At 43.5% G+C, this 23,035-nt stretch overlaps 1 protein-coding gene across 2 annotated transcripts in view; it reads left to right on the plus strand.

Annotated features, from left to right (window-relative positions):
- Positions 1 to 1,697: 1,697 nt before the first annotated feature.
- The window catches only part of ENOX2 (ecto-NOX disulfide-thiol exchanger 2), a 44,726-nt gene continuing 23,388 nt past the window's right edge, over positions 1,698 to 23,035 (plus strand). Inside the window, exons 1-5 of one of the 2 annotated variants that reach the window (XM_087727634.1) lie at positions 1,698 to 1,863; positions 14,121 to 14,243; positions 18,077 to 18,208; positions 21,493 to 21,648; positions 22,342 to 22,548. In XM_087727634.1, the coding sequence (XP_087583760.1) occupies positions 1,698 to 1,863; positions 14,121 to 14,243; positions 18,077 to 18,208; positions 21,493 to 21,648; positions 22,342 to 22,548 (784 nt within the window). Of the gene's footprint in view, positions 1,864 to 6,839; positions 6,918 to 14,120; positions 14,244 to 18,076; positions 18,209 to 21,492; positions 21,649 to 22,341; positions 22,549 to 23,035 lie in introns of those variants that run through there. The other variant, XM_087727633.1, reaches the window with a different exon arrangement.

Below are 23,035 nucleotides of genomic sequence, written 5' to 3' on the forward strand. Positions count from 1 at the left end.
TAACCCACGATAATGAATTATGTGGAATTCATTATAATGAACGATAATGAATTCTGTGGAATTAACACAATGCACAAACCTGTTCTCCAAGGCACCCCGTCGGGGCGTGGCGGCTCAGTGGCTAAGATGCTGAGCTTGTCGATCAGAAAGGTCAACGGTTCGGCAGCTTGAATCCCTAGTGCCGCATAATGGAGTGAGCTCCTGTTACTTGTCCCCAGCTCCTGCAGTTTGAAAGCATATAAAAATGCGAGTAGAAAAATAGGGACCACCTTTGGTGGGAAGGTAACAGCGTTTCGTGCACCTTTAGCCTTTAGTCATGCCGGCCACATGACCACGGAGACATCCTTAGACAACGCTGGCTCTTCGGCTTTGAAACGGCGATGAACACTGCCCCCTAGAGTTGGGAACGACTAGCACATATGTGCGAGGGAACCAAAGGCACCCTAATAAAGGCACCTCCATATAAGAACCCCTCTCTTCTGAGGTTTTTTTTTTTTTTTTTTTTGGAGCACTACATTTAGGAAATGTGCATCCAAAGACTTTTGCTTGAATCCCTGCCTCATAGTCTCATTTTATTTCTTCAGAAACTGTCAAGTCCCACATAGCTGGAAAATAATTATGCTGTCTTCAATAATCTACCATGATGGTTTCATTTCAGTGTATTGACCGGCTCCAGTCGAATTTAATGTTTATCTGGGTGTGAATACAGAATTTTGGAAACAGGGAGAGTTAATCTCTTACCCCTATGACAGTGTGTTCATTAAGGTGACGGGACAGTCACTTGTCTGAAATGGTATAGGATCTCTTGCTTGAGCAGGAGGCTGGACTAGAAGACCTCCAAGGTCCCTTCCAGCTCTATTCTGATTCTGAAGTGTGGCAAATTATTGAACAACATGAAACCGCACAGATTTCTCAACTCTTGGACCAAGTTTCAGTCATGAGGTAAGTTGACAACGGGCTTGTCTGCTATCTCTTCAAGGTTTATGTCTAATCTTCCTTCCATTCCTTTCTCAACCTTCCCCAATACAGAGTAAGAACACAGTTTCTCTTTAACATAATTTCTCTTTAAAATTTGTTCCAAGGCTTTGATAATAGCTGTACTCCATCCTCCTCAGCCCGGTGCATGCTACAATTCCCATCACCAGCTGCTCAGAGTCGTGGTTTTTTTGTTTTTTGTTTTGCAGCGAGAGGGTCAAATAAACAGATAAAAATTCAGCAGGGGAAAAAAGGAGGAGGACCAGATCAGATGAGATTTTTCCACCTCTACTTCCCCCAACAGAAGCATGGACCAAAACTCCCATTTTCCCCAAGAAGTGAAGAAAGCGCCTTTGTCCTTTTAACAGTAACAGAGTTGAAAGGGACCTTGGAGGTCATCTAGTCCAACTGCATTGCCAGAGACTAGAAAGTCACTTATCTGAAACTATATAGGACAGGTTCTCCTGCTTGAGTAGGGGGCTGGACTAGAAGACCTCCAAAGTCTCTTCCAGCTCTATTCTATTCTAATGTACCGCTTCTCACTCCCTACACACACACAAAAACTACCCTCTTCTCTTAAACTACATTGCCCAGAATTCCCGAGATAAAGCGTCAAGGTGGCCTCTCCATCTGGCCAATCAGCGAGCGCGGAGGAAAGAACCTCCTGACGCTTCCCTCCTTGGATCACCCTCTAGGCCGCGCCCCTAGAGACCGGGCCACCAATGGCGGCGCGCGGAGGCTGCTTGGAGGCGGGGCCGAGGGAAGCGGGGCGAGGCCCGGCCGGCGGGGCGGGAGCTGCGGAGGAGCTGCGGGCGGAGACCCCGATGTCTCTGGGGTGCTGCGGAAGGAAACCGGTGGGGCTGGTCGGCGGACGCACGGGAAGCCAAGGTGAGGTTGGAAGGCCCGCCTTCCTCAGATGCTCCAATGAAGCAGGCACCCGACCTTCCAGGCGCCCCCGGGGACTACAATTCCCATGGTCCCCAGCTCTCCTGGCAGATCTGGTGGGAAGGGTCGTGCGAGCCTCACCGCCTGGGAATGAAAGGACTTGCCTTCCCGGGAGATTCCAGCTGTCCCCAGTTGCATGCCTCTGTTGTCTGGGAAGCATGGGTTTTGTAGTCCTGGTGCATCCGGAAGGAGTGTCCCAGGTGTGTCCGTCTGGCTTCCTGCATTGCAGCCGTGCCTACTTCACCGGGGCTGCTGCATAGTTACTTCCAGTGCATGAGGAGGGAGGGAGGGATGCTGCAATTTTGGCACTTAAAAAAAAGAGCCAAAAGAATGAGATGGAGAGATCTGAATTCAGATCCTGGGAAAAGTCCGTGGATGACTTGAACCAAGATTTACAGTATGTTCCCTGTTAGACTAGCTAGGCTGTTTCCTAAAATGCTGGGAATTGGGAGGGATAGGTGGTTTTAATTTATTACTATTATTATGGTCTATTGCATATTACCATTACTATTAATCTTCTCATCGTTCCTATCACCCATCTCCTCCCACTTATGACTGTCTGACTATAACTTTGTTGCTTGTATCCTTACAATTTATATTGATTGTTCCCTAGTATGATTTGATTGCTTATTTGCACCCTATGACTATCATTAAGTGATGCATCTTATGATTCGCGATGAATTTATCTTTTCTTTTATGTACACTGAGAGCGTATTCACCAAAGACAAATTCCTTGGGTGTCCAATCACACTTGACCAAGATTCTATTCTATTCTATAGTCAGCCAGATGTTCAGACCGGATTTGGTGTTTCTGTGCACCTATGAAAGACCTGGGATGTTCAACAGAAAGTTGCAATTCAGCATCCCAGCAGAGATTTAGAGTGTTAACAGATTAACAGAGTTGGAAGGGACCTTGTAGGTCATCTAGTCCAACCCTCCCGCCCAAGCAGGAGACCCAACACCTAAACCATCCCTGACAAATGGCAGTCCAATCTCCCCTTGAAAGCCTCCAGTGATGAAGCTCCCACAACTTTCCAAGGCAACTTCTGTGCCATGGGTTGATTGTTCTCACTGTCAGAAAATTTATCCTCATTTCCAGGTTGAATCTCTCCTTGTTCAATTTCCATCCATTCTTCCTTGTCTGGCCTTCAGGTGCTTTGGAAAATAGCTGGACCCTTCCTCCTCTCTGTGGCAGCCCCTTAAATATTGGAAGACTGCTATCACGTCTCCCCTGGTCCTTCTCTTCACTAGACAAACCAGTTCCTGCAATCCTGCATCATATGTTGTTTGATATCTATGGAGATTCTCAATCATCCAGGTCATGGTTGTCCCAAAGGTGCTTTTTCAAGAGGCAACTGGACTTTCTGTTTTTCTTTTTCTTTGAAGACATTTTGCTTCTCATCCAAGAAGCTTCTTCAGCTTCTGGGATGAGAGAGCTGAAGAAGCTTCCTGGATGAGAAGCGAAACGTCTTCAAAGAAAAACCAGAAAGTCCACTTGCCTCTTGAAAAAGCACCTTTGGGACAGATGTTGTTTGATGATGTTAAAGGTATTGTCGCAGGATGTAAGCTGTTTTGTGTAAAGCTGCCTTTTTGCAATTGATTGATGGGAAATTTGTCAATGGCAGGGTGTTCAAGTGATGTATCTTCATCCGTGAATATATTTTATCATCATCATCATATTTGTGGATAGATCCGTGGCCGGTTTGTGGAGTTCCTGCTGGAGTAGCTTATCAATCTTATGCAAGGGTTAGGGTGAAGATTATATTGCTAGAGTCCTTTCTGTATATGGACATCCATTTTTCACTCTTGATACCTTCAGAAGGTCTATCTCACCTAGCTAACTACTGATTGTCTTGGTGGGATGGTGGGATCCAGAATGCAACACACATGGAGAACATCAAATTGGGCACTGCAGTGGTCAAATTCCTGACTGGCTAGGCAAGCATGCCTAAATTTTATTGCAGTGCTCCAAAAAAGCACATATATGCTAGCTAAGATGCTTTGTGGCCCACAGTACATGCAATATATCTCAGTTTTTAAAGATTTCTATTCTGTTTGTTTACTTCTGAATTCATTATTACAGTTAGCAGCCCTAATTTTCAAGCTGTACAAGACAGGTAACCCTCAACGTATGAGCACAATTGAGCCCAACATTTATGTTGTTAAGTCAAAAATTTATTAGAGGGGTTTTGCCCTATTTTACAACTTTTCTCACCACATTCGTTAAGTGAATCACTGCAGTCCTTAAATGAGTAACACGGCTGTTAAATTAATCTGGCTTTTCCATCGACTTGGCTTCTCAGAAGGTCACAAAAAGGGATTGCGTGACTTCGGGACACTGCAACCATCATAAGTATGAGTCTTTTGCCAAATACAGTTTCCAAAAACTCTTTCATATGGAGCATATGTTGTAGTAATTTTATGTAGATATGATCTGACCAGAATGTCAAATTTGGTATCTTGACCCCTTTTTTTTAATGAGGTTTAAGAATGGGGGATAAAATTCTAAACAGTGTATATAGTGTGCTGAACGCTGAAACTTTGGTATTCTTGGCATGAGAATTGGATAGTTACACCTGTTCCTATTTTAATCTGCGAAGAGATCATGGCATGTCTCTGAAATCAGACTCCAAGGATGGGGAAGACTTTAATATTAAATGTGCTGGCCTTAAATCTTTGAACTCATTATCAGTATTAGGATAGACAAACATTTCTATGTAAGCCCAGAATTACCCTGCAGCAATACATTTTACAAGTAAATAAGTCTGGAACTTAGTTAATACAAAGGACAGTTAAGGAAAGTTTCTGATCCTTCCTTCCTTCCTTCCTTCCTTCCTTCCTTCCTTCCTTCCTTCCTTCCTTCCTTCCTTTTCTCTTTCTCGCCTTCCTGCCTGCCAGCCTTCCTTCTTTTTCTCTCTCTCCTTCCTTCTTTCCTTCATTTTCTCCCTTCCTTCATTTTCTCTCTCTCTTTACCCTCCTTCCTTCCTTCCTTCCCTCCTTTTTTCTCTCTCCTTTCTTCCTTCTTTCCTTCCTTTTTTCTCTCTCTCCTTCCTTCCTTTTCTCTTTCTCACCCTCCTTCCTTCCTTCTCTCTCTCTCTCCTTTCTTCCTTCTTTCCTTCCTTCCTTCCTTTTCTCTTTCTTGCTTCCTGCCTGCTTGGCTTCCTTCTTCTTCTCTCTCTCCTTCCTTCTTTCCTTCTTTTTCTCCCTTTTCTCTCTCTCTTTACCCTCCTTTCTTCCTTCTTTTTCTCTCTCCTTTCTTCTTTTTTTCTCTCCTTCCTATTTTCCTTCCTTTTTTCCCTTCATTTTCTCTCTCTCTTTACCCTCCTTCCTTCTTTCTCTCTCTCCTTTCTTCCTTCTTCCCTTCCTTTTTCTCTCCTTCCTTCCTTCCTTCCTTCCTTCCTTTCTTCCTTCCTTCCCTTTCTCTCTCTACAGCTGCACAAACAGCTGTGCAATGGGTATTTTCTGCAACAATCCAATTCTCCCCCAAATCCCATTTTCTAGTTTATACTAAACTTTGTGCCTCTGTTGATCAGTAGAATTTGATTTCTCGGGCCCATTCTTCACTCCAGGGGAGTCCATTTGGGGGCACGGGGCGTGCAGAACCCCAGGTTTTGAATGCTGAATTGCACATTTAAATTCGGTGAGTGGAATATCGAATTTCATCCTGAGAAGCCATGGAATCCTTCATGCTGTCAAGCCCGGGCTTATCTTATCTTTTAAGATGACCGCTTGCGAGATTACCGAGCGAGATCTCGGGGCTGGCCAGCTGCGCCCTATCTTTCAGCAATTTGAGGCCTCGAAATCAAATCCCTTGCAGATCCACAGATAAGCATGCTGTTAATTGCTTCGCCACCTGCTCTCCGGGTGTCTTCTCCGCAATAGACTAAGACTCGGTCTGCGAAGTATCACGGATAGTCCAATGACAAGGACAGGTGCAAAAAAAAACCCTCTATCCGTCCTCCTCCTCTTTAGCATCCTTGATGTTATCCAGTTGGCTGCTCTCACTGTGGCTTTATTGACGTTAAGCTCTCCTCTTGTTACTCTTATTCCTGGCACTTGGTTTTTTTTGGAGGATACTTGATTTGTCACCCGAGGGCTTGAAGTGTGGTTGTCCTGAGCGATGTTTGCGTGCTGTTGAATCTATTGCAAAATATTCACTGGGACTGAAGGGTTCGCTTGGCTCCATGTTTGTGGTGCAGTTCTCAGGTAAGGGTGTGAATTCTGGAAGAGATTGCCCCAGGTAGCCTTTCTCTCCAAAAGTTTCTCTTTCTCGCCTTCTTGCCTGCCTGCCTTCCTTCTTTTTCTCTCTCTCCTTCCTTCTTTCCTTCCTTTTCTCCCTTCCTTTTCTCTCTTTCTTTACCCTCCTTCCTTCTTTTTCTCTCTCCTTCCTTCCTTCTTTCCTTCCTTTTCTCCATTCCTTTTCTCTCTCTCTTTACCCTCCTTCCTTCCTTCTTTTTCTCTCTCCTTTCTTCCTTCTTTTTCCTCTCTCCTTCCTTACTTCTTTCCTTCCTTTTCTCCCTTCATTTTCTCTTTCTCTTTACCCTCCTTCCTTCTTTTTCTCTCTCCTTTCTTCCTTCTTTTTCTCTCTCCTTCCTTCCTTTTCTCCCTTCCTTTTCTCTCTCTCTTTACCCTCCTTCCTTCCTTCTTTTTCTCTCTCCTTTCTTCCTTCTTTTTCTCTCTCCTTCCTTACTTCTTTCCTTCCTTTTCTCCCTTCCTTTTCTCTCTCTCGTTACCCTCCTTCCTTCCTTTTCTCTTTCTCACCCTCCTTCCTTCCTTTTTCTCCTTCCTTCCTTCCCATATTGATTCTTCACTCCAGGGGAATCCATTTGGGGTGTGTGTGTGCGGAACCCCAGGTTTTGAATGCTGAATTGATTTGTCACCCCAGGGCTTGAAATGTGGTTGTCCTGAGCGATGTTTGCGTGCTGTTGAATCTATTGCAAAATATTCACTGGGACTGAAGGATTCGCTTGGCCCCATGTTTGTGGTGCAGTTCTCAGGTAAGGGTGTGAATTCTGCAAGAGATTGCCACAGGTAGCCTTTCCCTCCAAAAGTTTTGTTTTTCAGCCAATACTCATCAAGAGCTGGCGATGTTTAAGCCAGGTAAAAAAAAATCAGTATTCCGCATTAGAGAACCTGCGTGCCCTCTGAGTATAATGCTTAGTCTTTGATCCCCCGATCTTTTATTCTCAGATTACATGAATTTTGCAAGAATGCCATTTAAAGGTGACATTGTTCAATTAAACCTGCACTCGATTAAGTTGGTAATTACGCCGTCCCGAAGGCAGAGGATGCCCTGTCTTTTAACTTTCCAAATCAGTTCTGGATTTACCGAGAGGGTTTTTTAATCTTCAAAAGAACGTTCAATAAGAATGTTCTTAACTTCATTTTTTTTATTCTTATTTTTTGTCATTGCCTTTTACATTTCCTGATTCTTTGTGCCTGGAGATATGTGTCGGCAAGGGATTTAAAATCCCTTTTACCTGTTTCCCGGCACTGATTGATGTTGGGTGGAAGATATTTCAAGATGTGGCTTGAAGCGCAGGGAACTGAAGCAGGGAAGTGATTTAAGGGTTTTAAACTTTGAATTTTAAACTATTGAGAAATAAATAGTATAAGGAGCTCAGCTTTCTTTGAATCACTCCGATTGAAAACTATGCTCTATATTTTATGCAGCGGGTCATGGAAATGCTCTATGACGAGATATATCATCTGCAAGACATATCTTTTACAAGTTATCTCTCTGCAGAAGATATAAAGTTATCTTACAGGGATTTGTGGTTTGAAGGCCGATTCCTTTCTTCACAAACTTGCTTTATGAATGTGATAGTTTTTCCCCCCCTCCTCTGTGAATATCTTTGCTGAGTGTTTTGATGGCAGGCGATAAACCCTGCAGATTTACGGATTCTAAAGTATGTAGTTAAGATCTCCTAAGGGAGGTTTGTTTTTTTAGTTAGCTTCTACAGATTCAATCTAAGTCATTACTATATGTCAGTGATGGCGAACCTTTTCAGCACTGAGTGCCCAAATCGGAAAACACAGGTACATGTCTGTTTTTTGGCTGTTTTTCGGGCCATTTTTCGGGCCTTTTCCAGGCTGAAAAACAGCCCGAAATTGGCTTGGAAACAGCCCAAAAAACAGCCTGTTTGTTTGCTGTTTTTTCAGGACATTTCCAGGCCGTTTTCCCGGGCTGTTTTTCTGAGCCAAAAACAGCCTGTTTGCGGGCTGTTTTTTAGACCGTTTTCCAGCACTCTGGCACCTGCAAAGACCAGCTGGCTGGCATGCATGTGCATGCTGAAAAACCAGAAGAGCAGCTGGTGACGGCGAGTACCACCTCTGGCCTGCGTGCCATAGATTTGCCCTCACAGCTATATGTGCTTTGATTCATTTAGAATTAGCATGCTTTGCGAAACCAGGCGCTGTGGCTGGTAAATCATGGCTTCTGGCTTCATTATGAGTTTGCACTTAGCTACCACGGTTTGTTCAAGAAACTATGTTTAAAACCAAAAAGCAGAATGCTGTGTCAATTCCTCCACCTTAGTCTGTAGACAATTCATGAGCTGAGGTGGCACAGTGGTTAGAGTGCTGTACTGCAGGCCACTTCAGCTGACTGTTATCTGCAGTTCAGCGGTTCCAATCTCACCGGCTCAAGGTTGACTCAGCCTTCCATCCTTCCGAGGTGGGTGAAATGAGGACCCAGACTGTGGGGGCGATATGCTGACTCTGTAAACCACTTAGAGAGGGCTGAAAACCCTATGAAGCGGTATATAAGTCTAACTGCTATTGCTATGTTCATTACCAGATCTTCAGGCTGAAAAATGTAGAGAGCAGCAAAGTGATAATAGAAATCCAAATAGTAGCATGTGCATAAATACATTTTTCTGAGGAAGAGGGTGTGGTGTCGTGGTGGAACGGCCGGACTTTCCTGGAGCCCGGGATCGCCACCGAATTCTGGTCATCCTGGACGGTCCATTCAGACCTAAACCGTCCTGTAGAGACGGTGATAGGTAGGGGTACATCCTTTCGATCCCAGAGACACCCGCTCTGAGATCACCAGTCTCTGGTGATCTGGGAAAAAGGCCCTTTTGCTAGCGACTAAGTGTCAGCCTCTCGGCTGCTGAAACTGCTGACTGCCCCGAACATAAGCGCTGGAGAGAAGCATGTCGATTTGGTGAGAGTTTTGATTTTTTTTTTTTTTGAGGGAGAATACCCTAAACTTTGGAGATTTTACTTAAAGAAAGAAAGACTGATAAGAAAATAAGCGGCAGATGTAAGAAATTTTTTTTTTCTTAAGAACTTTTTGAAAATGGAAAATTTTGTTCTGATGCACACAATGTCTGGGGAAAAAAGTATTTTGATAAATACTAAAAGAGTAAGGCTTTTGAAGAAAATTGCCATAAGTAACGTTCTACTTTAGAAAATTCTATCCAGTAAAATACAAAAGTTCTACTTCAGACTGTTCCGTCCAGTAAAATACAAATTTCCCTAAATTTACTGGATTTCACTCCCACTTATCACAAGTAAGTGATATCAGTCTTAGCTATTGGCCAACAAAGGAATATAAGAAGCCATGAAGGTGATACGACAAAGGATCATGGCTGAAAATATTTTTAGAAGCACCAATTATTCCAACTTGTCATTTATCACTGATTTATATTTTTCCCTCAGGGAATATCAAATTTAGCTGTCAAATTTTTTACTAAATTAGAGGCAGATGCCCTGTTGCACTACCGTGTTGTGATTTAATGTATAACTCTTGCCTGCTAATTTGTGCTAAGAATGCAATTCTCGGGTGCCTGGGACAGCACAGCCAGTAGCTGATCCAAGAAAGATTTCTTTTCTGGTTGGCTTTTACTGGGGGGTGGGGAAAAAATCTTAAGTACAATTCATCCTTCCACCTCTCCCAATTTTTAAAGATTCTATCTCTGTGATAGGGAACCTATGGCATGCGTGTGCCCTCTCTGTGGGCACATAAGCCGTTGCCCCAGTTCAGCTCTGCTGTCCATAGGCGCGTGCCTACTGCCGGCCAGTCTTTGGGTCTCTGCCATGCATGCACGGGAGTGGTGGAGGGGTGCACACACATTGCATTTTGGGGGTTCGGGTGCGCACAGGCACATGCACATTTGCAATTTGGGCACTCAGTCTGGGAAAGGTTAGCTGTCACTGTTCTCGCTCAAGGAGAAAGAACTCTGTGTCATTTACTAACCCAGTAAATATTGTATGAGTTTTTACTAGTCCTAAAAGAGTTGTTTGATTAACATTTCAATTTGAAATGTTGATATCCGCATTTAGGTCAAATTCAAATCTTCCTCTCATAAGAAAACATAAGCTGAGATTTGAAAGAGACACCTATAATATCAGAAAAAGAAAGGGAGAGAGGAGGAGAGAACGAGAGGGAGACGAGGGATGGAATGAAGAGGCAAGGAGAGGAGGATGAAAGAGAGAAGAATAGAAGGAGAGAGGGTAGGAGGGGGAAGAGGAGGAGTAGGGGAGACGTAAGGGAAGAAGGAAGAGGAAGGAGAGGAGGATGAAATGGAGAAGAATGGAGAAAAATAGGAGAGAGGGTAGGAAGGGGAAGAGGAAGAGTAGGAGTAGGGGAGACATAAGGGAAGAAGGAAGAGGAAGGAGAGGAGGATGGAAGGGAGAGGAAGAGAAGGAGAGAGGGTAGGAAGGGGAAGAGGAAGAGTAGGAGTAGAGGAGATGTAAGGGAAGAAGGAAGAGGAAGGAGGAAGGAATGGAGAAGAATAGAAGGAGAGAGGGTAGGAAGGGGAAGAGTAGGAGTAGGGGAGACGTAAGGGAAGAAGGAAGAGGAAGGAGAGGAGGAAGGAAGGGAGAGGAATAGAAGGAGAAAGGGTAGGAAGGGGAAGAGGAAGAGTAGGAGTAGGGGAGAGGTAAGGGAAGAAGGAAGGGGAAGGAGAGGAAAAAGGAAGAAAGTAAAGGGAGAAAAGAAAGGGAAAATAAGGTGGTGTTACAACAGGAGGAAGGGATGGTAAACACAGCAACCCAAACTGTATATTATAACCTATTAAATGAAATAACAAATGTATAAGAATGACAAATGTAAAGAAGAATAACAATTATGTGAATGTATACTTACAATGGTATGTAGGAGAATAAAAAAAAACTTTATTAAAAAAAATTGCAGTTTTCCCAGTATGAATTGTCTGTAGCTAAATTAAGGACGGTGGCAAGAAAGATCACAAAGTGGTGCAAAACTCACTTAACAACCTACACATGCTATGAGTTTGCCATCCCAGTTCTATATAACCCCCCCCCCCTCCCATTTTCCCACAGTAGAAATTGTGGCAGGCCAACTGTTAAGGGCCAATTGTAAAAGATGGCTTCCATGCCTGACAGCCGGCTCTTTGCGAGAGGAGAGACCGTCCCTTCCTCCCTTCTGATTCCATACGGGAAGCCGAGGCTCGATTATTACAGTAAATGTTTATCATTCTGAAGTGCCGAAGTCTCTCCAGCCATTCCAGGCATGGCTGAGGTTCGTTGCTGCTTCTCTCTTGAGGGCTTCGGGATTAGCATGGTGCGACTTGATACCGTCCTGTAAAAATTCTGTCAACAAGAGGCAGGTTTGGTTGCAGATGGGACTTTTGACGGCAGGACTTCTCCGCAGGAGTTTCCATTTCAGTAGTAGATCCCAGGAACTGATCAAGAATGCCCATTTATCCAGACACCTCCTCTGGCATTGGTGGTCTCTGAGGTATGGGGTTGGCCGGGTCGTGGCCCTTGCGTTGTACCTTGGCTAAAGTAGAGGTGTTGTTGGAGATACCCCAAGTTCAAGGGCAATAAAAGTTCCTAAGGGCATCATGACTCATGCAAAGCTGGACCTTTTTGGCCCATTCATGAGTGGTTTCTTAAAACACTCAAGCCCTGTGCAACAGGAACTAATCAAAGAGAATAACAGATTATCAGAGTTGGAAGGGACCTTGTAGGTCATCTGGTCCAACCCCCTCCTGCCCTAGCAGGAGACCCTACACCATTTCTGACAAATGGTAGTCCAATCTCTTCTTGAAAATCTCCAGTGATGAAGCTCCCACAACTTCCAAAGGCAACTTCTGTTCCATGGGTTGATTGTTCTCATGGCCAGAAAATTTCTCCTTATTTCTAGCTTGAATCTGTCCTTGTTCAGTTTCCGTCCATTATTCCTTATCTGGCCTTCAGATGTCATGGAAAATAATTGCTTGAGCCCCTCCTCTCTGTGGTAGCCCCTCAAATATTGGAAGACTGCTCTCATGCCTCCCCTGGTCCTTCTCGTCACTAGACTAGCCATGCACAGTTCCTGCAACTGTTCATCGTATGTTTTAGCCTGCAGTCCAGTGGTGGGATTCAGCCAGTTCGCACCTATTCAGGAGAACCGGTTCTTAACTTTCTAAGCAGTTGGGAGAACCGGTTGTTGGAAGAAATCTTCTTTTGGGTTTTTTCCCGCTTTACAGGGCTAATCCTGTAAGGAAGGCAGGAAGGAAACATTCTGGTGTTGTTTCTAGCTTAATCTTTATTGCCCTGCTTACAGAAACTGCCTCTCCGGTTAACCCTTATTACATTGAATAGCTAAGGCAAAGTGCCCATCGACCTGAGTAATGTTGAGTTGGCCACACCTACAGTCACATGACCACTAAGCCCCACCTACCCACCTGGTCATTAGGACAGAGAGCTGGTTGTTAAATTATTTGAATCTCACCACTGCTGCAGTTCCCTAATCATCATTCTTCTCTGCACTTTTTTAAAGTCCTAACATCTTTTTATAGTGTGGTGACCAAAACTGGATGCAGTGTTCTAGGTGTGGTTTTATTTAAGCTTTATAGGGTGGTATTCATACCTCCCGTGATCTTTATAGACTTTAACCCTCTTGTTAATGCAATTTAGGATTGCATTAATCCTGGATTGAGCCATGGAGTCCTTGGTGTTCTCTGAGCTTGGTTGCTTTCTTGCAGATGTTTCATTTACCTAACCAGGTAAACATCCTCATCACTATCTGGAACCAGCTGAGTTCCCTGTTCCCATATTTGGGGATTGTCAGACATATTTCTATACCTGCTTCTGAAGAGTTGAGATATGATGGTTACCTATGAAGGGAGTTTGTCTTCTCAGCGACCAGCAACCAGATAATTGAATGCATCTTTCCAGAATAGGGACAGGCAACATTTTAAAGCAGAAGGCACACTTAACATTCAGAGAGGGTGTGGTGGATATGTCCAGTCACAAGATTTGCACTTTGGAGTGAGACTGATGAAGGACCAAAGGAAATAGCTATATGGTTTGTTAGTTGCGAAGTCATGTCTGTCTCATCGCAACCCCATGGACAACATTCCTCCAGGCCTTCCTGTCCTCTACCATCCTCTGGAGTCCATTGAAGCTCACGCCTACTGCTTCAGTGACTCCATCCAGCCACCTCATTCTCTGCTGTTCCCTTCTTCTTCCGCCCTCAATCTTTTCCAGCATAAGGCTCTTCTCCAGGGAATCCTTCTCATTAGGTGATCAATGTATATGAGTTTCACCTTCAGGATCTGGCCTTCTAAAGAGCAGCCAGGGTTGATCTCCTCTAGGACTGACCGGTTGGATGGCCTTGCAGTCCAAGGGACTCGCAGAAGTCTTCTCCAGCACCATAGTTCAAAGGCCTCCATTCTTTGGCGCTCAGCCTTTCTTATGGTCCATCTTTCACAGCCATCCATTGCAACTGGGAAAACCATAGCCTTGACTAGATGCACTTTTGTTGGCAGGGTGATGTCTCTGCTTTTTATTATGCTATCTAGATTTGCTATAGTTTTCTTCCCCGGGATCAAGGAACTGGTATTTTGCTTCACAATATTATGTTTTGTGGCTTTCTATTATTTTATTTATCCTTTTAAGAAAGGCAGGTGGACGGAAAACCTGGGGGACACCAAGAGAGAGGTTGGGGTGGTGGTGGGGGTCACATTACTATCATAAGGCAACTCATGCTAAACGTACTGACTCTGAATCCTTTGGTGCGCCAAGTGAAACCTTGATGATCCCAGATTTTTAAGGCCCTATTTTTTTTAGAAGTTTGGCATTTTCTGCTTCTCTTCTCCAATTATACATAGCCTGCTTTGATTGTATTGTTTTTATCTCGGCTGCCCTGGGGAGAAATGCTCAGGTGCTTTTGAATATTTTAATCGTTCTGTGTAGGCTACCTGGGGAAATATTGCTAAGCCCATTTTCCATCTCTCTCTTAGGGCTAACCCAGCTGCCCTCTGACCTTGGTAGCAGCCACCCCCTCCCACCAAACAGTAGGGCAGGATTTGCTGACAATGGAGGGAAGACAAGCCGGAAGCGGAAGAGAATTAATCTGCTGCCAGGTAAGCTGGTAAATTGGGCTGCCTGTTTGGAGAATATAGCAAATGGACTGAGCTTGATCCTTGAGGCATTTGATAGCAAAGTAAGGAGATCTAAGGAACACAACCAATACCTTTATCAGAATTAGCGTGGGGGAAATATTGGTATTTCCAGCTCATTCAATGCCTGAATTCTGAGATTTCTGTTGCTGCTTGTCCATTAGCTAGAAGTCAACAGTGTAAAACTTTGCCCATACTTGAGTCTGTATACCTGGGTTTTGTTGTGGCCCACCAGCGGCCAGTAGAGTTAGCAACAGATTCGGACAGTGAGGAGGTTGGGGAGGAAGATGGGCCAGTCCTGGAGTCTGGGGAAGGCTCTGATGAGGGCTCTGTGTCGGAGGCAGAGAGGGGGCCAGGGTCATATGCCAGTTATCAGGTGCCTTCAAAGTCAGACATCAGTGAGGCAAATGAACAGCTGGAGTCTGTTCCCAGTGTGCGCATGCACAGAGTTGCCAGAGGAAAGGAACAGCTAAAGAACAGGGGTCGACTTGGGAGTAAGGCCACAGGTGGACAATGAATGGCCCCTCCCAGAGGAAATAAAAGGAGGGAAAGGGGAGTGGAGTTTGCAGGAGACAATTAGTTCGCTTAATTGGTTCGTGACTTGCCAAAACTCCTTGCCAAGTTTTGCAGATCTTGGCCTGGCAGCTCTCCAAGCCAGATAAGGTCTGTGACCGCAAATCCTCCCTTGAAAGACTTTGCTGGATGTGAATGAGCAGAATTCACAGTCAATTAATAAAGGTTTTTGTCGGGCAAGGAGTTTGTTTCATGCTCTTTGGAAGCCTCGGTCAGAACAGGTTGATTTTCATTAGTCAGTTTGATCAGCTGAGTAAAATCGAATGACTTGTGATCCCACCCCTCATTCAGAAAGACCCTAAAAGTGCTACAGAAAGCGGATATAAAATACAGCACTGTTGGTGCCAAGTAGGAAAGGAGAAATAGAAGAAATGATATTGTTTAATAAATTGCCTTCAGAAATCATGGGCGCTCCATCATTGGAGGTTTTTAAGAAGAACCGGACAGTCACTTTTCTGGGATGGTATATAGGTTCTCCTGCTTGAGCAGGGGCTGGACTAGAAGACCTCCAAGGTCCCTTCCAGATCTATTCTATTCTAAAGTATCCTAAGCTGATATCAAGTTGTCCCGCGACAGAAGAGTTGATTGGAGAAGACAATTCCTTGGTGGTTCAGAATGGTTTTGTTCAGTTCTCCAAGGAGTTGTGTTTTTATGGCCGGATTGAAGCAGGAGTCCAAAAATAAGCAGAAAACCACTGGACTTTCCATTGTGTCCATTGTGTAAATAAACATTAGGCAGTTTAATACATGGGCCAGAGATCTGGAGTGCAAATCTTGACCTGATGCACTCCTGAACAATGTTTCAGGTGCCCAACTCTACATGGGGCAGCCCTTGAAGAGCATTCGGAGACTTCAGCTTGTCCAGAATGCAGCTGCACGAGCGATTGTGGGTGCACCTCGGTACACCCACGTTACACCTATCCTCCGCGAGCTGCACTGGCTGCCTATTGGTCTTCGGATATGCTTCAAGGTGCTTGTCGTCACTTATAAAGCCCTTCATGGTATTGGACCTGGGTACTTGAGAGACCGCCTGTTGCCAATTACCTCCAACAGACCTATTCGATCCCACAGATCAGGCCTCCTCCGAATTCCATCTACCAGCCAATGCCGATTGGCTACCACCCGGAGAAGGGCCTTCTCTGTGGCTGCTCCGACCCTCTGGAACGACCTCCCCGTGGAGATCCGGACCCTCACCACCCTTCAGGCTTTCCGCAAAGCCCTTAAAACCTGGCTGTTCCGACAGGCCTGGGGCTGACGAGTTCCCGTCCCCACTTGAATTTGTGTGGTTGTTGGTTGTTTTTAAACTGTTGTAGTTGTTTGTCTGTTGTTTCCTCCTGTTTGTATCCCCCCCCCCTTACTTTGGTTTGTGAGCCGCCCTGAGTCCCTCTGGGAATAGGGCGGCATAGAAATCCAATAAATCCAATCCAATCCAATCCAATCCAATCCAATCCAATGTTTTCTCTTCACTGTTAAACAAGACGAGAACTGTCCTAACAATAAGAGGAAGAAACAGGAAAAAACATTTTCCTGACGTGGGCAAGGATTCGATGCTGCTGTCTTAGGGTTCGCAGTCACCATAGCAACTCTCTCCCTATCTGACCTAGGCTTCACCAAATCCCGAAACAGACTCCTTGTGCTGAAAAAAAAACCCTTCTTATTAAGCTAATGTGAATTCCTCTCATTCACATCCAGCAAAATCCCAGCAAACAGTCTTTCAAGGGGGAGTTGCAAACACAGACCTTATCATTCCTTGGATAGTTGGCAGGTCGATAGCTTCCAGGCAGAATGCTATACACAAGTAATTGGCAAGGAGTCTCTCAGATAAGCAAATCTTCACACTAACGAACTAATTGTCTCCTGCAAGCACCACTCCCCTTTCGCTCCTCTATTATTTGCTCTGGGAGGGGTCATTCATTATCCAACAGTGGCCTTATTCCCAAGTCCCTGTTCTTTATCTGTTCCCTTCTCCTGACAGCTCTGTGCATGCACACATCGGGAACAGGCTCCAGCTGTTCTTCTGCCCCACTGATCTCCGACTCCGAAGGCGGCTGATAACTGTCAGACCGGCCCTGGCCCCATCTCTGCCTCCGATGCAGAGCCCTCGTCAGAGCCTTCCCCAGACTCCAGGACTGGCCCATGATCTTCCCCAACCTCCTCACTGTCCGAGTCTTCTGCCAGCTCCACTGGCTGCTGGCAGGCCACCACACTCCCTTCCCATCCCTTGATGAGTTTGAATTTATGTTACTATGAGACAGAGATGTTCTTACTGTGTTCTTAATCTGGGTCTGTTTTTCAGATCAGGAATTTGGCAAGCAAGAGCCCTTCTTTAAGGGAATTTTGCCAAATGGTTTCCTGGGTGCAAATAAACATATGTTGCACCACTCTAGACCCTGGCCTGCATTTTAGGGGGTTGTACACCTGCCAATCAGGGGATCATTAGAAGCCAAGAGAGGTGCCCGCAAAGATCTATTTTGTAAACATCTATTTTGAGCTTGAAACCTTGACACCTCAAGTTCTGGCGTTGCGAAGACCACGTCCTTATTCGAGGCAGGGGGAGGGGGACATATATTTTCCATTGAGTTCTCACGGCATAAAGGACTTTGAATCTCTTGTTACATCTTGTTCTGTAATCGGAGTTTGCTCCTATTCTTTATCCAAATAATGTTTTTTTTTTTTTTTTGTCTCTGGCTCCATCGTACCTCCTCCCCCCAAAGAAAGATAGCAGTTTTTTTTTAAAAAGCCTCACTTCATTTTTAGTAGGTTCAAAAGCAAGTTGGTGTCAGGATTCCAGATAGCATCCAAAAGTAAATCAGAGTCCGAGGCAAAGCATTGCTCAAAGTTCCAATTTGTTAAGAGAGCCACATTGGCACATTTGGGAAAACCCAAATCTGAAAGCTTCCAGGTTTTCCCCACCCAGTTGAAAGTTCAAGATCTTGCCCCCACACCCACAAGTCCATCTCATGGTCCAATCTCCCACTGCCATGCTGGCAGTTCCACTCATCCAGTTCCGGTCAGGTGCAGAGACAAAGGATGACCTTGGCTTTCTAGAAAGAATTTTGTTATGGCTACCTAGCATGCAACTCCTTACAATCCCCCCTCCCATTTTCCCACAATAGAAAATGCATGGCAGAATAATAGAAAATGCGACAGGCCAAAGATCCAAAAGAAAAGATGGCTGCAGGCCTGACGGTTGGATCCTTTTCCTAATTGTGACCTTCTCTGCAGAGAACATCCAAACACTGAATCTTGATTCTTCTCCGATGGATTTGGGCATGTCTGACCCAACAGCCTGGACCACCGCGATGAATAATTTAGGGATGGCTCCAATGGGAATGACAGCAGATCCCCCTTTACCTAGTAAGTACACTCCTGATCCAGAAGAGTGCAAATGGGTCAAATATCATCATTCTTAGAGAATTAACCTCTAATTAATCTCTTAAAAGGAACCCCAAATAAGATTTCTGCCCTGAAAGATGTCACTTTCTCTTCGTGAAAAACAGATACCTTTTATAATACCCAAAAATATGACAAAGGGAACATATATTTAATACTATATGTCTTGACAGCAACGGTGTTGTATTTGCACAACACCTGGAAGAATGAGGACACACTCCTACAGTTGAAAATATGATTAGGAAAATACTAGATTGTGCAGAAACGAATAGGTTAACATTAAACATAAAGGACAAAGAAGATACAGGATATTTTTTAACATGGGATTTGTTTTATCAATGGTTAGACAATAGCCGTAGAAATTAGAAGTTGGAAGATTATTACTAGGTATAAGTGATTATTATTATTATTATTATTATTATTATTATTATTATTATTATTATTATTATTATTAGTATTATTACACAATTGTATCACAGCGGCCAGTTGTTTCGCCGGATTTGGCATTGGTTACTAGTCGGGCCCCACCCAGGGGCCTAGGACGTCGTAACGTATTTTCGTAATATTCGTGCAGATCCAATCAGTGCGGTTTTTTGCATTTGACTGATGGTGATTTTGTCAATTTTTAACTGTTTTAAATGTAATTCCAGTGCTTTTGGAATAGCACCCAGTGTGCCAATTACCACTGGAATTACCACTGCTGGTTTGTGCCATAGTCGTTGAATTTCAATTTTTAAGTCCTGGTATTTTGTGATTTTTTCATTATTATTATTCCTGTTATTATTACTATTATGTACAAGTAAATCGACCCAGACAATACATTGTTTACTAAGCACTTATGCATGTTAAATGCATAAATAAATAAATAAAATAAAAATAAATACCTTTGTGTGACATGCTGCAGAAGCACTGGTGATACTCCCCCATCTCATATTAATAAGGAAAACAAGTATAAACTGAGTCATTAAGACAGATACAAATTGTTCTCTATTTTTTTTTAGTTTCACTGCAACTCGTGACTTGGCTCAGTGGCTCAAGTTATGAGAGGGGCTATTTATATGCACAGGAAATTTTTTGTGCTTGGTTTCATGGTGGCAGAACTATCAACATTGTTGATAGCCCATAACCCAGTGATATTTATCATAACCAATTTTTAAAAAAAATCATTTTTATTGAACATTTTAATCTTTAAAAACAGAAAGAAAAACACAAGAAAAAAAAACCAAAACATACATAATAATATAAAGTAATTATACAGCCTTCTTTATCGATTTCCCTGTTGAGCCTTTCTAGTTCTTCATTTTGCATTGCCTTCCTGTTGCTTTTACTTTTTCCTATGATATAGCAACATCAGTAGCAACACTTATCATAATATTAATTATTTATATCACTATTATAACCAATTTTTTGTAATACAGATTCTAATCGGAGGGTATTGAAAACGGTGATTTGGGCAGGGTTCTCTCTTTTTTTTTGCAATTATTTTTTATTTTTAAACATAAAAAACAACATTAAAAAAAATTCTCATCCGTACATGCTGTAGAAAGTGTATCAGTTGGTTACAAAAGGTTTTCATGCATCTCTTCCACAGTCATCAAGCATAATTCATATTAACTCAAGTATTTTAACTCAAATATTTATACATGTTACTCTTATACCTCCATTTATGTTTGACTATAATTGTTTAAACGTCCTTCAGCATAAAATATACGGAAATTTAATACATAACCACATACTGTCATTTCATTTAATATTTCTAAAATCCTCCAATAACACTGAATCCTTATGTCCTATTCTAGCTAAACATCCATAATATTTAAAAACAGACTTTTCTAATCCTCCTTTCCAAATCGCTGATGACAATTTTCATCTAGTTTCCTTATATTATACTCATGTATATGTATATAGGTTGTCATCATTATCCCTCCTTTATTTGACTATATCCTGTATCATAACATTTTACCCCTAATAATCAAAATTTAAACTCTATCTAACTTAATTCTTTTTTTATTAACTTTTGTATATAATCCAAAAGGATTTCTAATCTTCCTTTCATGGGTACCATTCAATATTCGTATCCAATTATTACTTATCATAACACTACACATTGTATACATTATTATCATTATCAATTATTTATTTAATTATATCCTACTACTACTAAGTTTCACTAAGTTTAACTAGTTTTAAGTTCTATTCTTCCATCTATCAACCTGTATCTTTCCAATAACAAAACAATATTATATCTTCTGCCATAGTATTTTAACTCAGATATTTACACAGTGGCAGGGTTCTGATGTGCAAAAGGCTATTTTACTCCACCCAGTTCGAGCTCAATTTTGCTTTCCTCTCTTCCTTCAAGTGGATGGGGGTTCTTAGTGCCTGGAAGTCTTTGTTTTTTAAACAGCAAAAATAGCAACCCATGAAAAAGTGAAAAAGAAGATGGGAAAGTAACTAAGCCAGTGTACAAAGGTCTTAGGATAACTCACCATGGCCAACTCGCTACAGGAAAAGAGTTATACTAATATCAAAGAAATGTTGGAATAGAATAATTAAATAAAAGATGCCAAAGGATAGACAAAATGAAATGTGAATGACAAAAAGTAAAATTGTTTTTAAATTATTTTAAATAATTAAATTGAATTGTTGAGAGTGGTGCGGTGGCCTACAAATGGAGCTCTCGCCTCACAATTGGGAGGCTGTAAGTTCAGTCCTAGGTAGAGGCAGATATTTCTCTCTCTGGCCACACCGAGAATTTATCTGCTGAACAAAACTCCGCATTGGCAACAGGAAAGGCATCGAGCCAGTAAACACTCTGCTAGCTCCATTCAGTTCTCCAGACTCCACCCCACAAGGGATTATGGGGTTTGAAAAGAAGATGATGCTGATGAATTAAATTGAATTGTTGAATTGTCCCAGGGCGAGTTGGCCACAGCGAGTTGTCCCATTCTGACGTTCAACATGTTGGCGTCCTTCTAGCAGGAAGAAAGGATGGAGGGCAACTTGGGAAATAATTCGGCAAACTGTGGATGCTTCCTCGTCCAGATCTCCTTCTCTTCCCAAACCCAGAATAGCCAGTTTCGTGCAATGGATTCCGCGCTGATAAACGAGCTTGGCTTTTTCAAAGCGCATCGCCTTAGGAATCTCTCACAATCTTGGGCCCCTTGATTCTTAACGGGCGCGTAATCCGCTTGGAATCTTCATTGGGATGCCTATGCGCTTACGTCTCAAATCCTTCTGTCTTTCAGACTTCGACCCCGCCCTGGGAATGATGACGGGCATCCCGCCGCTTAACCCGCTGATGCCCGGCTTGGGAATCGTGCCACCGCCCATCCTGTCCGATATGCCGATGGCCAAGGAGATCGTCCACTGCAAAAGCTGCACGCTCTTTCCACCTAATCCGAGTGAGCCTTGCCTGAATGCCTGCGACCGCCCTAGAGGGCTGCAGGAAATCCTTGGAATTAGAATGTCACACCCTGCTGCCTGGGTCGAATGGTAGATCAAGGGAAGGGTCGCGGTGTTGCAGAGATCTGGTTTCAGAGATCTTTGAAGGAGGTGGGAGGTGACAATGCCTGCTAGAATCAAATTGACCGGCTGCAGGCATGACTACTGTGGTCGTGGTGGGTTGTGGTAAGACGCTGAGAAAGGTCGGCAGTTTGGCGGTTTGAAACCCTAAGCTCTGCGTAATGGAGTGAGCTCCCATTACTTGTCCCAGCTTCTGCCAACCCAGCAGTTTGAAAGGACGTAAAGTGCAAGTAGAAAAATAGGCACCACCTTTGGTGGGAAGGTAACAGCGTTCTGCGCACCTTTAGTGTTTAGTCATGCCAGCCACATGACCATGGAGATGTCTTCGGACAGCGCTGGCTCTTCGGCTTTGAAACAGAGATGAGCACTGCCCCCTAGAGTCTGGAGCAACTAGCACATATTTGCGAGGGGAATCTTTACCTTTACATTGGTGTACTATCTGTTCAATTGTTATTAAGTGCAGCTTTGCTCAATAATTAGGTGTTTTTTTTCCCCCTGTCAGTTGTTATTGGTTTATAAATGACCGCCTGATTATCTTTTGCTCATGGAAAGTTTTCCTCTTGTATTTCTAGATCTTCCTCCGCCCACGACAAGGGAGAGGCCTCCTGGGTGCAAGACGGTGTTTGTTGGGGGGCTGCCAGAAAATGGGACGGAAGAGACCATCGTGGAGATTTTTGAGAAGTGCGGAGAGATCATCGCTCTTCGGAAGAGTAAAAAGCATTTCTGCCATATCCGTTTTGCCGAAGAATATATGGTGGATAAAGCAGTTTATCTGTCAGGTGCGTGTTTATTGTCTGCTCTGTAGATTTTTCAGAAGGAACAAACTTTCTTTATAATTTAGGTATTTAGAATTGCACTGGCCAGAAGCTGCCATGTCAGCTAGCTTGGATTTTCCCAACTGCATGGTTCTGTTTCTTGGTTCCGCCACAAAACCGCGTTCGACTAAAGCGTGCTCGACGAAACCGCGTAGCTGACATCATCAACAGGGCGACAACAGCGCGGAGACAGAAGCACACTGTAAACGCTAAACCTAAAATTAACCCCTAAACCTAAACCTAACCCCCCCTAAACCTAATCCTAAACCTAACCCTTAACCTAAACCTAATCCTAACCCTTAACCTAACCCTAACCCTAACCCTAACCCTTAACCTAACCCTAAAGCTAACCCTAAAGCTAACCCTAAAGCTAACCCTAACCCTTAACCTAACCCTAAACCTAACCCTTACCTTAAGTTGAATCGGCTTTCTTTCAAAGCGCTATTTAAAG

This window comes from Thamnophis sirtalis, unplaced genomic scaffold (genome assembly GCF_051295495.1).
Source record: "Thamnophis sirtalis isolate CommonGarterSnake01/CBP01778 unplaced genomic scaffold, rThaSir2_p1.2 scaffold_13, whole genome shotgun sequence".
In the NCBI taxonomy this organism is placed as follows: domain Eukaryota; kingdom Metazoa; phylum Chordata; class Lepidosauria; order Squamata; family Natricidae; genus Thamnophis; species Thamnophis sirtalis.